Source organism: Ostrea edulis, chromosome 3 (assembly GCF_947568905.1).
Source record: "Ostrea edulis chromosome 3, xbOstEdul1.1, whole genome shotgun sequence".
Lineage (NCBI taxonomy): Eukaryota > Metazoa > Mollusca > Bivalvia > Ostreida > Ostreidae > Ostrea > Ostrea edulis.
In genome coordinates, this window is record NC_079166.1 from 53,204,047 (window position 1) to 53,221,546 (window position 17,500).

At 36.7% G+C, this 17,500-nt stretch overlaps 1 protein-coding gene across 1 annotated transcript in view; it reads right to left on the reverse strand.

The window, feature by feature from the left end:
* Nucleotides 1–17,500, reverse strand: part of LOC125673829 (uncharacterized) — a 109,750-nt gene that overhangs the window by 14,144 nt on the left and 78,106 nt on the right. The window contains exons 29-38 of the mRNA XM_048910662.2: nucleotides 16,783–16,972; nucleotides 12,559–12,708; nucleotides 11,135–11,261; nucleotides 10,815–10,969; nucleotides 10,484–10,560; nucleotides 9,483–9,594; nucleotides 7,266–7,417; nucleotides 3,570–3,857; nucleotides 918–1,033; nucleotides 86–279 (exon numbers count right to left, since the gene is read on the reverse strand). Of these exons, the coding sequence (XP_048766619.2) occupies nucleotides 86–279; nucleotides 918–1,033; nucleotides 3,570–3,857; nucleotides 7,266–7,417; nucleotides 9,483–9,594; nucleotides 10,484–10,560; nucleotides 10,815–10,969; nucleotides 11,135–11,261; nucleotides 12,559–12,708; nucleotides 16,783–16,972 (1,561 nt within the window). The remainder of the gene's footprint in view (nucleotides 1–85; nucleotides 280–917; nucleotides 1,034–3,569; nucleotides 3,858–7,265; nucleotides 7,418–9,482; nucleotides 9,595–10,483; nucleotides 10,561–10,814; nucleotides 10,970–11,134; nucleotides 11,262–12,558; nucleotides 12,709–16,782; nucleotides 16,973–17,500) is intronic.

Genomic DNA, 17,500 nt, shown 5'->3' on the forward strand with positions numbered 1-17,500 from the left:
CATATCATGATGTGCATTATATCAAGCAAGGGATGTATTGCATCAGTCCTATAAATAACCATTTCACGGGAACTTTCACTCTTACCAGCTGTGGTGGACTCCAGGGTTTTATCAGTGACAGCACTCCCTGTAAACTGTTCATTTACTTCATTCTGTGTTTCAAACGTGACCATTTCCCTCTGATCGGTTGTTGTTTGAATACTTGTCGTTTCTGTTGTCTCTGTCGTCATGGTTATCTGGGTGGTTATTTCTGTCAAAACTACAGGGCCCTCAAACACACTGAAGAGGAAATTTAACAAGCTAATTTAGAGAATCATGGACACCTACATGACCTGATGTGGGCTTTTCTTTTATTTTCCTTTAAGAAATTAGAGTGGTACAAATTGTATTGGTCAAATTTAGTTAAAGAATTATTTTTACAAAGAATATGCAAAATCCCATAATTTAAACAGATCAAACTTTTGTGGTTTGAGAAAAATGTTCCCATGGTCTTAAGGTAGTGATTGCGAGGCATCACGTGGTTTAGTCATGTAGTATCTAAAAAGAGACTATTTTCGTTTCCCGATTCCGGAATACGTCAAGCGCTTAAAGAACCCTCACTGCTATGGCCCTGAGTGCTAAGCATAGGTCTAAAATTGTGGTACATCACTTGCAGCTGGTGACGTCTCCATATGAGTGAAAAATTTTGAACGGTACCTAAAACAAACATTGTCAAACAAACAAACCCTAAAGTTCTAATCAGGTCATCTGTATGAAGATTTTCAACTTACTATAAATGACAATGGAAAAACAACATTAATATAATTTCATCCTAATCTGAATCTTGGATTATTTTGGGAAGCACTACCACTACCCTTACATCGATCGATCCTTCTCATTTCTTAGTACATTAAGGGAGATTTTCCAGCAGGACTCACCCTATAATCCCAAGTCTGGTACAGGAACAGTTAACGTGATATGTACCCTCGAGGAATTCTGGTGAAGAACTTGCACATGAATGTGTGGTCCAGTTTGACCCCGACCACATATTGCACTGCAATGTAAAACACTTTGTCATACTATATGTATTACTGTAAGAATGGGCCTTAGCAATACAATAACAAAAACAACAATACAATAACAACAAGAGGCCCATGGCCCTAGAATCGCTCTTCTGATACATTGTAGAACAGGCAAAAATTCTCACTAACCAAGATTGATCAATTAACAAAGTTTGATGATGTTAATTCAAATAGTACCTGAAAATTTAAATGTAACTGTCCAAAAGTAGGTCACGGTGACCTACTTTTGGTCAACACACTGAAGACTCAAGATGCATCAACTGACAAGTCAATTAGTATTCAAATATAGCCGTCAAATTCCAAAAGAAGGCCACAGTGACCTACTTTTAGGTCGACACACTCCAAAGACTCAAGATGCATCAACTGACAAAGTTTGATAATTGAAGTCAAATAGTATCTGAAATATTCAGATATAAACGTCAAATTCCAAAAGTAGGTCACAGTGACCTACTTTTTAGTCGACACACTCTGAAGACTCAAGACCCATCAACTGACAAAGTTTGATAATTGTAAGTCAAATAGTATCTGAAATATTAAAATATAGCCGTCAAATTCCAAAAGTAGGTCACGGTGACCTACTTCTTGGTCAACAAACTATGAAGACTCAAGATGCATCAACTGACAAAGTTTGATGATCCTAGCTTTCATAGTGTCCAAAATGTGCATCTAAAATTGAAAATGTGAAATTTGAATGTCTGCAAAATTCAAAAAGTAGGTCACTGTGACCTACTTATCTTATAAATATGTTTCGAGGCCTCTAGACACATCAACTTACAAGGTTTAATTATTCTAAACCTCTCGGTATCTGAAATAACAACCTAAAATGTATTCATAAATGATTAGCCATCAAATTCAGAAAGTAGGTCATGGTGATATACTTTTCACATGACGCAGTTCAAGGTCCCATGATCCATCAACTGACAACTTTTGATGATCATAGGCTCAAAAGTGTCCAAGATATGCATCCATTTAATAATAATTACCTGTGAAATTCAAAAAGTAGGTCACCATGACCTACTTTTGAGACAACATGATATTAGGTCCTAAGATGCATCAACTGACAAAATTTCCTAATAATAAGCAAAATATCAAAGTTTTAACAAAACAAAATTTAAGGTCAACTTTGAAGTAACCTTGAGACCACACCCTTTGCCCCAGGATGATGCCTTGAACAATGTTTTATCTACAACCTATCCTCATCCTTATGCATAAGTTTGGTGATAATTTGCCCAGTGGTTCTTGAGAAGAAGATTTTTTAGCAACCACTACTTTTGTTTGCATTTTCCTAATTATCTCCCCTTGTTAAAGGGTCACAACCCTAGTTTTAGTACAAATGAAATCCCCTGAGCCAAGGATACCCTGTGACAAATTTGACAAAAATTGGCCAAGGGGTTCTTGAGATATAGCCATTTTTCCAAAAAGTAGCCGCACACCGCACGCCAGACATTTTGCCATATGATTAGCTCTTTGAGCCTTCGGCTCAGAAGAGCTAAAAACAACAGTACAATAACAAAATCAACAATACAATAACAAAATCAACAATACAATAACAAAAACAAAAGGCCCATGGGCCACATTGCTCACCTGAGTCACCTTGGCCATTATCTTAAGATTTTCCGAGGAGAGGGCTTATATAGGCGTTGCCTGCTACCTAATCCTTATCATGTTATTCATAATGAAATACTGTTTAAATTAAATTAAGATTTTCCCTATATATATTCACAATCATGTAAAACTTCGATCCCTACTGTGGCTCCAACTTACCCCCAGGGGTCATGATTTTTACAAACTTGAATCTGCACTATGTCAGGAAGCTTTCATGTAAATATAAACTTTTTTGGCCCAGTGGTTCTTAAGAAGATTTTTAAAGATTTTCCCTACATATTTGTATGTAAAACTTTGATCCCATATTGTGGCCCCATCCTACCCCTGAAAGCCATGATTTTAACAAACTTGAATCTTCACTAGGTCAGGAAGCTTTGTAGTTTCCTGACCCAGTGGTTCTTGAGGAGAAGATTTTTAAAGATTTTTCCAATATATTCACATGTAATCTTTGATCCCCAATTGTGGCTCCAACATACCCCTCGGGCCATGATTTTAACAAACTTGAATCTCCAGTATGTCAAGAAGCTTTCTTGTAAATTTCAGCTCATCTGGCTCAGTGGTTCTTGAGAAGATTTTAAAATTTTTAGTGATTATCTCCCCTTTGAAGGGGGTATGGCCCTTCATTTGAACAAACTTGAATCCCCTTCACCCAAGGATGCTTTGTGCCACATTTGATTGAAATTGGCCCATTGGTTCTGGAGAAGAAGATGGAAATGTGGAAAGTTTACAACAATGACAACGTCACCAAAGGACAATGGAAAGTTTTGATCAGAAAAGCTCACTTGAGCCTTTGGCTCCGGGAGCTAACAACAATACAATGATAAAAACAACAATACAATAACAACAAGAAATATTACTGTTACCATCGTGGTAACAAAAATTGTAGATATTTGACAGATTTACCTGCAAGCTGTAGGCACTCTCATTATAGTCCCCAGCAATAGGGACTTGTACCATCACGGGGGTGGACAGTTCCTCCACTAGCACCATGTCGTAAGTGGAAGGGTTGACCAGCTGAAGTGAAATCAGGTCACTGCGTCTAACAAGATCAATGGAGAAACGCTCTGGTGATGTAGCAGACACCATATCCATTGTCATCTGTGCTGATGTGAAGCATGCTCCGTAACACTGGAGGTCCGTAGTGCAGTTCCAGTGGTGATACAGCTCACTCAGCTTAGCACCATACATAACCTGAGATATCAAACTCAGACAAATCAATTATAATCAACACTCACTCAGCTCAGTAACATACATAACCCGAGATATCAAACTCAGACAAATCAATTATAATCAACGTCACTCAGCTCAGCACCATACATGTACATAAACTGAGAATTCAAACTCTGACAAATAAATATCTTATAATCAATGCTTACTTAACTCAGCCATTTCATAATCAATGCTCACTTTTGACAGCTCAGCACAATGCATAACCTGAGAATTCAAACCTGAGCAAAACATACTTTATCAATGCTCAGCTTAGCATCATACAAAACCTTAGAATTTAAAACTTAACAGATACAAAATCATTCAATTCATGATTACTCAGTAATACCCTGTAATACTCAGTAATACTCAGACCCAGTAATACCCTGTAATACTTAGTAATACTCAGTAATACCCAGTAATACCCAATAATACTCAGTAATACCCAATAATACCCTGTAATACTCAGTAATACCCTGTTATACTCAGTAATACCCAGTAATACCCTGTAATACTCAGTAATACCCTGTAACACTCAGTAATACCCAATATACCCAGTAATACTTAGTAATAATCAGCAATACCCAGTAATACCCAATAATACCCTGTAATACTCAGTAATACCCTGTAATACCCAATAATACCCTGTAATACTCAGTAATACCCTGTAATACTCAGTAATACTCTGTTATACTCAGTAATACCCTGTAATACTCTGTAATACTCAGTAATACCCTGTAATACTCAGTAATACCCAATATACCCAGTAATACTTAGTAATACTCAGCAATACCCAGTAATACCTAACAATACCCTGTAATACTCAGCAATACCCAGTAATACTCAGTAATACCCAATAATACTTAGTAATACACTGTAATACTCAGTAATACTCAGTAATACCCAATAATACTCAGTAATACCCAATAATACTCAGTAATACCCTGTAATACTCAGTAATACACAGTAATACCCTGTAACACTCAGTAATACTCAATAATACTTAGTAATACACTGTAATACTCAGTAATACCCAGTGATACTTAGTAATACTCACCAATACCCAGTAATACTCAGTAATACCCAATAATACCCAATAATACTCAGTAATACCCAGTAATACTTAGTAATACTCAGCAATACCCAGTAATACTCAGTAATACCCAATAATACCCTGTAATACTCAGTAATACCCAACAATACTCAGTAATACCCAGTAATACTCAGTAATACCCAGTAATACTCAGTAATACCCAATAATACTCAGTCATCTCAGCACCAAACAAGATCTAAGAAATTCAAATTCAGACAAACAAAATGAAAAAATAAATGTTTATTCGGCATAGACATATATATACATACAAATATAGGTACATACTAAGGATTTTCAAATAGGGTCCTTTGATGCACGGATGTTTGCGCTAGGGGTTCATTTATGTGGGAGGGAACCGGAGTACCCCGGAGGAAACCCACGTGTCCAAGCGGGCGACCGCCATACCCTCTCACATACAACCACCGCCAATCATGGGGATCAAACTAGGGTCGCATTGTTGAGAAATAAGAGGACTACCTCTATGCTACCCGGACACACAAATGCATGTTTATGATCATGTAAACACTACACATACATAGTGAGGTTGTGTAAACACTATACATACATAGTGAGGCTGTGTAAACACTATACATACATAGTGAGGCTGTGTAAACACTACACATACATAGTGAGGCTGTATAAACACTACACATACATAGTGAGGCTGTATAAACACTACACATACATAGTGAGATTGTGTAAACACAACACATACATAGCGAGGCTGTGTAAACACTACACATACATATTGATTTATTCATTGATGTTTTCCGCCACACTCAACAATTTTTCAGTTATCTGGTGGTGCCCAGTTTTTATTGGTGGAAGAGAGAACCCAGATACAATGTACCTGGGAAGAGACCACCGACCTTCCGAAAGTAAACTGGGAAACTTTCTCACCTATCGGCGCGAGCGGGATTCAAACCCGCGCCGACAGAGGTAAGAGGCCGTGTGATTTTGAGCGCGATGCTCTAACCACTCGGCCATGGAGGCCCCCCTACACATACATAGTAAGGTCGTGTAAACAGTACACATACATAGTGAGGTTGTGTAAACAGTACACATACATAGTAACACATCACATACACAGTGACACTACACATACATAGTGAGGCTGTGTAAACACTACACATACATAGTGAGGTTGTGTAAACACTACACATACACAGTGAGGTTGTGTAAACACTACAAATACATAGTAACACTACACATACATAGTGACACTACACATACATAGTGAGGCTGTGTAAACACTACACATACAGTGAGGTTGTGTAAACACTACACATACATAGTGAGGTTGTGTAAACACTACACATACACAGTGAGGTTGTGTAAACACTACAAATACATAGTAACACTACACATACATAGTGAGGCTGTGTAAACACTACACATACATAGTGAGGTTGTGTAAACACTACACATACATAGTGAGGTTGTGTAAACACTACACATACACAGTGAGGTTGTGTAAACACTACAAATACATAGTAACACTACACATACATAGTGAGGCTGTGTAAACACTACACATTCATAGTGAGGTTGTGTAAACACTACACATACACAGTGACACTACACATACATAGTGAGGCTGTGTAAACACTACACATACATAGCAAGGCTGTGTAAACACTACACATACATAGTGAGGCTGTGTAAACACTACATATACATAGTGAGGCTGTGTAAACACTACACATACATAGTGAGGTTGTGTAAACACTACACATACATAGTGAGGTTGTGTAAACACTACACATACATAGTGAGGTTGTGTAAAACACTACACAACATAGTGAGGTTGTGTAAACACTACACATAGTGAGGTTGTGTAAACACTACACATACATAGTGAGGTTGTGTAAACACTACACATACATAGTGAGGTTGTGTAAACACTACACATACATAGTGAGGTTGTGTAAACACTACATATACATAGTGAGGTTGTTTAAACACTACATATACATAGTGAGGTTGTGTAAACACTACACATTCATAGTGAGGTTGTGTAAAACACTACACACACATAGTGAGGTTGTGTAAACACTACATATACATAGTGAGGCTGTGTAAACACTACACATACATAGTGAGGTTGTGTAAACACTACACATACATAGTGAGGTTGTGTAAAACACTACACAACATAGTGAGGTTGTGTAAAACACTACACATACATAGTGAGGTTGTGTAAACACTACACATACATAGTGAGGCTGTGTAAACACTACACATTCATAGTGAGGCTGTGTAAACACTACAAGTGGTCAATATGGATGTTCAGTACTCACATAAGCAGTGTGGTTGACTGTACAATTTTCACAGGTGACTGGCATCATCTCCGTGTCCATTGTCTCTGTTGTCCTCTTCTGAACTCTTAACGTTGTCATGTCATTATCCACCACCACACTGTCCTCAGCATATGTAATCCCCGCACACAATCCTGTACCAAAAATCCTACTTATGTAATCCCGGCACACAATCCTGTACCAAAAATCCTACTTATGTAATCCCCGCACACAATCCTGTACCAAAAATCTTACTTATGTAATCCCCGCACACAATCCTGTACCAAAAATCTTACTTATGTAATCCCGGCACACAATCCTGTACCAAAAATCTTACTTATGTAATCCCCGCACACAATCCTGTACCACAAATCTTACTTATGTAATATATGATCCAAGCACACAATCCTTTACCACAAATATTACTTTTGTGATATATGAACAAGAGGCCTATGGCCACATCACTCACCTGTCAGTCACCTAAATGGCCCATATTTAAAGATTTTCACTATATATATTCACATGTAAAACTTTGATCCCTTTTGTGGCTCCAATCTACCCCCAGGGGCCTTCATATTTACAAACTTGAATCTGCACTATGTCAGGAGGCTTTCAAATAAATGTAAATTTTTCTGGTCCTGTGGTTCTTGAGAGAAGAAAATTTTTAAAGACTTTCCCTACATATTTGATTGTAAGACTTTGATCCCCTATTATGGCCCCACCCTACCATTGGGGATCATAAAATTTACAATTTCGGTAGAGGTCTTTATCATTATGTATTTAGTTTTTCTTAAAGATATGCAGTTGTCGAGAAGACTTAAAATTGGGTCAATTTTTGCAATGCCCCTAAGGCCCCAGGGGTGCAGGATTGCTGAAAATTACAATTTAAGTCCTTCTTGTCCAAAAGATGCTTCAAAACAAATTTGATGAGAATTGGAATGGCAAGTTAAAAATTGTTAATGCACGACACACGACGGAGGACACAGACCAATGGCAATAGGCCACCTGAATGACTCAGATGACCTAATAAAGCTGTTGTATTACCTAAGTCAGCATTAAAAATTGATTGATTTACCGTATTTTGCCGAATATAATACGCAGTGGTGTTTAATACGCACCCCCCACTTTGAGCCTAAAAGTTGGTGAAAAAACGCACTTCGGGTGTATAATACGCAGCAAAAATTTTGACCAAGCGGTAATCTTTATTTTATACTTGGTGTTAATTTTCACTTAATATTTTTGCAGAAATAATGAATTCTAAACAATGCACAATAATTTGCAAACTTTTTGAGATGAGGTCTACATCGCGGTAATCTTCAATGAGAATCTTCAGGGAAATATCAACCCGGACAAGCCTGTTCATTTCAGCAAAGCACGAGATTTTGTAGCATTAAAGTCTTAACTGACTCGATATTTCCTTTGTTGAAACTTAAAATCAATCAAATAGCCGATGTTATAAATATAAAATTAAACAATTAAAGTATCGCTTATTTTACTGTAATCAACACACCATGGTAGGTACAAAGATGCAAATTATCAACTCCTCGTTAACTACGATGACTATTAAAATGTGTGAAAAAAAATTTTGTTAGGTATTTCTTTACCCGGAGGGGGTATCTAACAAAAGCAGTGTACACAACAATGGCTTCGTAAAACACATGCTTTTACGCAAGAATAGTTATTTCAAAGATTCAAATAAGTATTTCATTAAAAATTAGGCCTATTCATAAAACTTACAGTAAACAAACTTTTAGCAAGTGACAAAATTATTTTCCAACAATTTTAGCACGTGTCAAGGCATTATTGTGTACACATGCTTTCAATAATGGCGGCATGCGATGTAATGAATAGTCAGATCCAATGCAATTTGATTGGCTGTTTTTTTCATGATAATTGAATTATTTAGATATTGTAAGTATATATATCACATTTTCTGCAATTTTACGTTTCTGTAGTAATTTTCTTGAGGTCGAATTTTCTACTTAATAAATAGGTGAACGTGAAAAGGCGTACAGTATCCGAAGCCTTGGTCTTTGAGTGAAATATTACACTACTTAATCGCCGAGTTTCATCTGGAAAAAAAGGTCAAAAACCTATTGTGGTATATAATACGCACCCCTTTCTGGCACAAAAATATTCTCTAAAAAAAGTGCGTATTATATTCGGCAAAATACGGTATCCCAAGGAGGGTTTCTATAGAAATGTGCTTTTAAGTATTACCAATCTTAATGTTGTCCAGAGCTGACAAGTAATCTGTGGCCTGTTGTGTTGTAATCTGGTCCATGGTCTTTCCAGTGTATAGCAAGGAGTAAGTGGTGAGAATTGTCTCTGCCTGTAACAAACTGCCAGTTTCAGTCAACACTTAGAGTATTAATATCAAATAAAATTCAAACAAGAATAGAGAACTTAACTCAATACCTTGGATTCTGACATTGATTGTGTAACAATTATTGTGTTGGGATCAAACTTGATGTGAGCTATAACTCGATACCTTGGATTCTGACATTGACTGTTTAACAGTTATTGTGTTGGGATCAAACTTGATGTGAGCTATAACTCGATACCTTGGATTCTGATATTGACTGTTTAACAGTTATTGTGTTGGGATCAAACTTGATGTGAGCTTTAACTCGGTACCTTGGATTCTGATATTGACTGTGTAACAATTATTGTGTTGGGATCAAACTTGATGTGAGCTATAACTCGGTACCTTGGATTCTGATATTGACTGTGTAACAATTATTGTGTTGGGATCAAACTTGATGTGAGCTATAACTCGATACCTTGGATTCTGATATTGACTGTTTAACAGTTATTGTGTTGGGATCAAACTTGATGTGAGCTATAACTCGGTACCTTGGATTCTGATATTGACTGTGTAACAATTATTGTGTTGGGATCAAACTTGATGTGAGCTATAACTCGGTACCTTGGATTCTGATATTGACTGTGTAACAATTATTGTGTTGGGATCAAACTTGATGTGAGCTATAACTCGATACCTTGGATTCTGACATTGACTGTGTAACAATTATTGTGTTGGGATCAAACTTGATGTGAGCTATAACTCGGTACCTTGGATTCTGACATTGACTGTGTAACAATTATTGTGTTGGGATCAAACTTGATGTGAGCTATAACTCGGTACCTTGGATTCTGACATTGACTGTGTAACAATTATTGTGTTGGGATCAAACTTGATGTGAGCTATAACTCGGTACCTTGGATTCTGACATTGACTGTGTAACAATTATTGTGTTGGGATCAACTGCCCTCCTCCTTCTCTTCCTCTGTCCATCTGACCAAAATAAAATACATGGCTTGTATAAGATCTATCTGAAATATCAATGAAACAAATTTGCTTTCATCCTTTTTGAAATTCTTAGTTAAATAAAAAAAAATTCTTAAAAAATGTTTGCAAGAAATATATTCTGCAGATCTGACTGTAACCCAGGCTTAACCCGTGACCTACCTTGACCCGACTGACCTACATGTATGCTTAACCAGTTACTTACCTTGACCCACATGACCTATGCTTAACCTGTGACCTACCTTGATCTGACTGTGACCTGACAGTAGATGCCAGTTGGTTGGCCTTGGACAAACCCTCTTCAAAGACTTTTGTGGTAAGCATGCCTCCTTTAGCTATTGGCTCCAGAATCGTGTTGGCAGTGTCCATCAAAGTCACTGCTTCATCTGGAGCAAATCTAAAAGACACACACCAATAACTATACAGACACTGTAAGAACCAATTTCTCAAGGTCAAGCACAGTATTGTGCTTTTGTTACAGAGTTTTTTAAGTATCTCTACTCACTTACAAACACTGCTACACAACATGCATGTATATGTACCAAGTCTGGCCAGGACTTACTCAGCTGAAGATGAAGACAGGAGATTGTAGGCCACATCATTGACAACTTCCCCCAGAGCCTGGGAATTGTTCCCTTCCCCCATCAATGAGGTCAGGGACACTGTCATGCCTACTGCCTGATCCATATCTAAAAAGGGAAACATTAGCTTTACTATGTTATTCTAATCGTAAGTTTTGTGTACATATTCAATCTTTGACAATGCCATTTCATAATTGTTTTTATTTATATCAAAATCAATATTACAAATAATAACAAGTTAATAAAGATTTGCTTACAGATGCCCCCCCCCCTTCATTCCCCAAAAGGTTGGTTTGAGGTATTTATTAACTGAAACTGCCTCATTTTTGTATATATACCAGCGCTCATTCTTCGCTACATGTACATGTATAAAGGTTAAATTCATAACTGCAGGCTCTTACATTTTTGTCTCATTCAGAATTTCTCCCACTTTTAACCAAACAATACTTGTGTTTTGTAATGATAATAACATTGATTTATTCTATTCTTTGATATTGGTGAGTGATCTGCAGTTTTCCTTTAATTTTCGCAGTTAATAATCCTGACATTTGTACTTTATAAATGAAATTTCTGATATAATAAGAAAGTTTACTTTCACTCTTACGCACACGTTCCTTTTTCATTTTTGCCTTGTATATGAGATGAAAATCGATCCTTTCACTTTGGTGTTCCGAATGACAGTGCACAGTGAACGCATGGTGAACACTTTGTGAACGGTGAACACATGGTGAGCACAAAACTGTAAACGGAGAGTGCACGGTGAGTGCACAGTGAACGCACGGAGAGCTCATGGTGAGCGAATGGAAAAATGGTAAAGTAGAACGTTTCAAGGACTATACTTGAAAATCTCGTTAAAACGCCAAATTCACTATCACCATCTGCCATGTTTTTTTATTACAAAAGTCTATTTCAAAGTGTTAATTATCTCGATAAACCGATTCATAAGGCATGTAAGACCTCTGTATCGAGAGTGACTGTCTACAGATCTTCAAATAAATGGTATACATGTAAAATATTCATGTTTTTCCTGTCAGCTTACACATTGGCCAAATGACATAAGCTGGAGTCAGGACATGGTTGCATTTTTTGACAATAAAACAAAATGAACCTGCTATTTATCTCCCACAATTCCCTTTGGTGGTACCAGTGTTCAGCAACCCTGTGACATCATTGACAGCAGTGGTAAACTCCACCTACCTGTCTACAGTAACTGTGTGACATCATTGACAGCAGTGATAAGCTCCACCTACCAGTCTTCAGTAACTGTGACATCATTGACAGCAGTGACATTAGCTCCACCTACCTGTCTTCAGTAACTGTGACATCACTGATATCAGTGACAAGCTCCACCTACCTGTCTACAGTAACTGTGACCTCATTGACAGCAGTAATAAGCTCCACCTACCTGTCTTCAGTAACTGTGTGACATCATTGACAGCAGTGATAAGCTCCGCCTCTGACATTTCTTTATCAATCGCATAAATTTTGTCTGGAACAGTGTAAATCACACAAGCCTGCAGCATGTCACAGGCTTCAATGTGAACCATAAATTCCCCTGTAAATTACACAAAATATGAAACAATATAATGCAACATGCAAAACATACACATGTATTGTTATATGTATTTATAAGATATTTCAGTATAAATCACAGAAAATGTCAATATCTGTATATACTCATAAAATTTCTGGTTCAACATATTTCAAGTTGTTGACAGGTGCTATTCCTGTCCCTAGCATTAGTGACTACAAGTACTATCCTAGCATTATAACAATGACTACAAGTACATGTACTATTTCTGTCCAACCTAGCTGTCACCAGCACCAGTATTACAATAAGATGCCCATGGACCACATTGCTTACCTAAGTTACTCATGTCTTTTTCCATGTAAAACATACCATATAGCGGGATATTTCCGCGGGTCTAAAATTTGGCGATTTGCTGGCTCAAAGGTATACTAATAATTTTAGCGGAATCAATTTTGGCAGACATGGAAGAGTTATCTCCCTTGTAAATACTGAAGTCGCATTTTGGCTGAAAGCTATCTAACCGCTAAAATAAGACAAATTTATAACCCTGCAGAAAATCCCCAATATAATTATGTTATCCCAATTATGCTCAATCAACTTCTTGTAACTATGGCAGGGTATTGAAAAAACATTTTTCCATGTGATACAGAGTAATGATATGCAACACATAATATCCTAATACACATTTTTACTATTTCTTTTCAATGCTGGGAAAAATTTAGTAAACATCATTTTTTCTTTCTTTTTTTTTTTACAGTGGTAACTTCACAGTGCAATTGTACTATACAAGAAAATGAAGACAATAAATAATCAGAATAAATGATTTCTGAGATATTTGATGAACTGATCTCACACGTTTGATTAATGAGTTACTGAATAATAAAAGGCTTTCTCTGGTTTGGTAAACAAGATATGAATGGTCACAAACATTGCAAACTGTCATGTCTTCCCATTTGTGTCCTGCAAGATTGAAATGCTTGGCAACAGGTTCTTTGACCCTTTTGGTTTTAATGGTAGACCGGTGGTTATTCATCCTTCTATGTACGCCCCCAGTTTCACCTATGTATTTTTGGTCAGACCTTGCAGCTTATGAGATAAATGCAGTTGTCCATGCGACAGAATGTGTCCCCAAGAATTCGGTAGCATCTGCCGGTGACAGGGCTCTTAAAACTGTCTGTGATTGCGCTGTGTTTGCACATCAGGCATATTTTTTGTTTTAAAGCCTCCATTGGGCAAAGAATTCTCCAATTTGGTTTGTACCATGTCTTTCAGATTTCTCGGATGTTTGAAGGCAGCCATGGGAGGTTCTTTGAAGAAACTGGGGACCTACATGTACACAGAAGGATCAATAACCACCGGTCTACCATTAAAATCAAAAGGGTCAAAGAACCTGTTGCCGAGCATTTCAATCTCGCAGGACACATATGTGAAGACATGACAGTAGTGGTTATTGACCATAATACTCACTGGACCGATGTGGAATCGAGAAAAAACAAGGAGAAATTCTGGATGCATAGACTGAAGTCATTCCACCCCAGTGGCATGAACAAACCCAATGACTTCACCAGAATGAATGTAGCCTAGCTTCCTCCTATAGTTATTACTCAGTGTTGTTCTGCTGGTTTAATATATTTACACGTTCTTTTTTGCCGTCTACTTGTCATGGCATCATCATTAACAGTAAAAAAAAATAATTTTTTAAATTTTTTTTATTCATTATTATTCATAATATATATATCCTAGCTTACTTAGTCTCCCTAATTATTTTTCCCCCCACATTTTTACTATACTTCAATGCCAGATTGGATTGATTTATTTTTCGATTTAATCTTTTCACATTATTTTATAATTTCTATATCTTATTTGTCATCACAGTTCAACACTAGTTATATAGCTTTATATCTCCAGGTAGGAAATACTCATTATAAGCCGTCATTAGAACGAGTTAACATACCGCTTAAGTATACTGATTAGTTCACTCGTTCTTTGTTTTGGATTTGATCCAGCTTAGGATTGATTAGTTCAGCTTAGTCTTGACGCTCGATTAGAATAAACTTTTCTATTGCCACATATATTACACTCAATAATTTTAATATGTAGACGTTTTGTTTGTTATCAGCTTTTGTAGTTTAGTTGTAGTTTTAGTTTCCTTTTCTATTTAGTTTTCTTTTCTATGTAAATATTCTATCATCCTGAGGAAGAGACAGGTCATCCCGAAAATTTCACAATTCACTGTTGTTCGTGTCGTTGGTCATTTTTAGTGCTTTTTATATCCTTATTTATTTGACATCATATTTACTATTAGATCAATCACTGAGTGCTGAGTGTTGTTGGATTTTAGTGCTTTATATATATATATATATGTGTGTGTGGGGGGGGGTGCATCACTATATATATCATATGTCCTAGTGTCAGTATCACTACAGATATCATCTGTCCTAGTGTCAGTATCACTATAGATATCATCTGTCCTAGTGTTAATATCACTATAGATATCATCTGTCCTAGTGTCAGTATCACTATAGATATCATGTCTTAGTGTCAGTATCACTATAGATATCATCTGTCCTAGTATCAGTATCACTATAGATATCATCTGTCCTAGTGTCAGTATCACTATAGATATCATGTCTTAGTGTCAGTATCACTATAGATATCATCTGTCCTAGTGTCAGTATCACTATAGATATCATCTGTCCTAGTATCAGTATCACTATAGATATCATGTCTTAGTGTCAGTATCACTATAGATACCATCTGTCCTTAAGTGTCAGTATCACTACATATAATATGTCTTACTTACCCTAAGGTCAATATCACTACATATAATCTGTCCTACATATAATCTGTCCTACTTACCCTAGGCTCTGCATCATTATAGATATAATCTGTCCTAGTGTCAGTATCACTATAGATATCATCTGTCCTAATGTCAGTATCACTATAGATATCATCTGTCCTAGTGTCAGTATCACTATAGATATCATGTCTTAGTGTCAGTATCACTATAGATATCATCTGTCCTAGTGTTAATATCACTATAGATATCATCTGTCCTAGTGTCAGTATCAGTATAGATATCATCTGTCCTAATGTCAGTATCACTATAGATATCATCTGCACCTAGTGTCAGTATCACTATAGACATCATCTGTCCTAGTGTCAGTATCACTGTATATATCATCTGTCTTAGTGTCAGTATCACTATAGATATCATGTCTTAGTGTCAATATCACTATAGATATCATCTGTCCTAGTATCAGTATCACTATAGACATCATCTGTCCTAGTGTCAGTATCACTATAGATATCATCTGTCCTAGTGTCAGTATCACTATAGATATCATCTGTCCTAGTGCCAATATCACTATAGATATCATCTGTCCTAGTGTCAGTATCACTGTATATATCATCTGTCTTAGTGTCAGTATCACTATAGATATCATGTCTTAGTGTCAGTATCACTATAGACATCATCTGTCCTAGTGTCAGTATCACTACAGATATCATGTCTTAGTGTCAGTATCACTATAGATATCATCTGTCCTAGTGTCAGTATCACTATAGATATCTGTCCTAGTGTCAGTATCACTATAGATATCATCTGTCCTAATGTCAGTATCACTATAGATATCATCTGCACCTAGTGTCAGTATCACTATAGACATCATCTGTCCTAGTGTCAGTATCACTGTATATATCATCTGTCTTAGTGTCAGTATCACTATAGATATCATCTGTCCTAGTGTCAGTATCACTACAGATATCACATGTCCTAGTGTCAGTATCACTACAGATATCACCTGTCCTAGTGTCAGTATCACTACAGATATCACCTGTCCTAGTGTCAGTATCACTATAGATATCATGTATTAGTGTCAGTATCACTATAGATATCATCTGTCCTAGTGTCAGTATCACTATAGATATCATGTCTTAGTGTCAGTATCACTATAGATATCATCTGTCCTAGTGTCAGTATCACTATAGATATCATCTGTCCTACACCAGTACCACTATAGATATCATCTGTCCTACACCAGTATCACTACAGACATCATCTGCACCTAGTATCACTATAGATAACAATTTTCCTACCTGCACCTAGCATCAGGTTGTAGGAGACAATATCAGTCCGTGATCGAGCATTCATTCTACAGATTTTCTCCTCTCCAACCTTCTGTGTGTGCACAAAGAAATTGACTTTGTCTCCCTCAGGATCTATCCACCCCTCACCAAACATCACCTCAAACTTAGTCAATAGAGCCGTACCATTTAGTGGGAATATCTGTCATAGAAAATTTCATAATTCTTATCTCAAGGAATAACATCATCGTCTCTGCATAAATGACTTTAGTGGATAGCTTATTGATATTCAAATCTACATGTAACTTTATATATAGAAATCATTCATGTGGTAACTATTTTTGACATGCTGTATTAAAGTGAACAAGATGTGTTTGTGAAACACAAATGCCCCCGATAATGGCCAATTCCGAAGATGGCCAAGGTCACAAGGGCAAATATCTTGGTACCAGTAGAAAGATCTTGTCAAAAGAAATGCTCAAGTACAATATGAAAGCTCTAATATTTACCATTTAGAAGTTATGACCAATGTAAAAAAAAAAAAATTAAAGTAGGTCAAATGTCAAGGTCAAAAGGTTCAATACAAACGGAAAGATCTTGTAACAAGGAATACTCATGTGAAATATCAAAGCTCTATCTCTTACTGTTCAAAAGTTATTAGCAAGGTTAAAGTTTTCAAAAAGTAGGTCAAACTCCAAGGTCAAGGTCACGGGGTCAAACATGTTGGTAC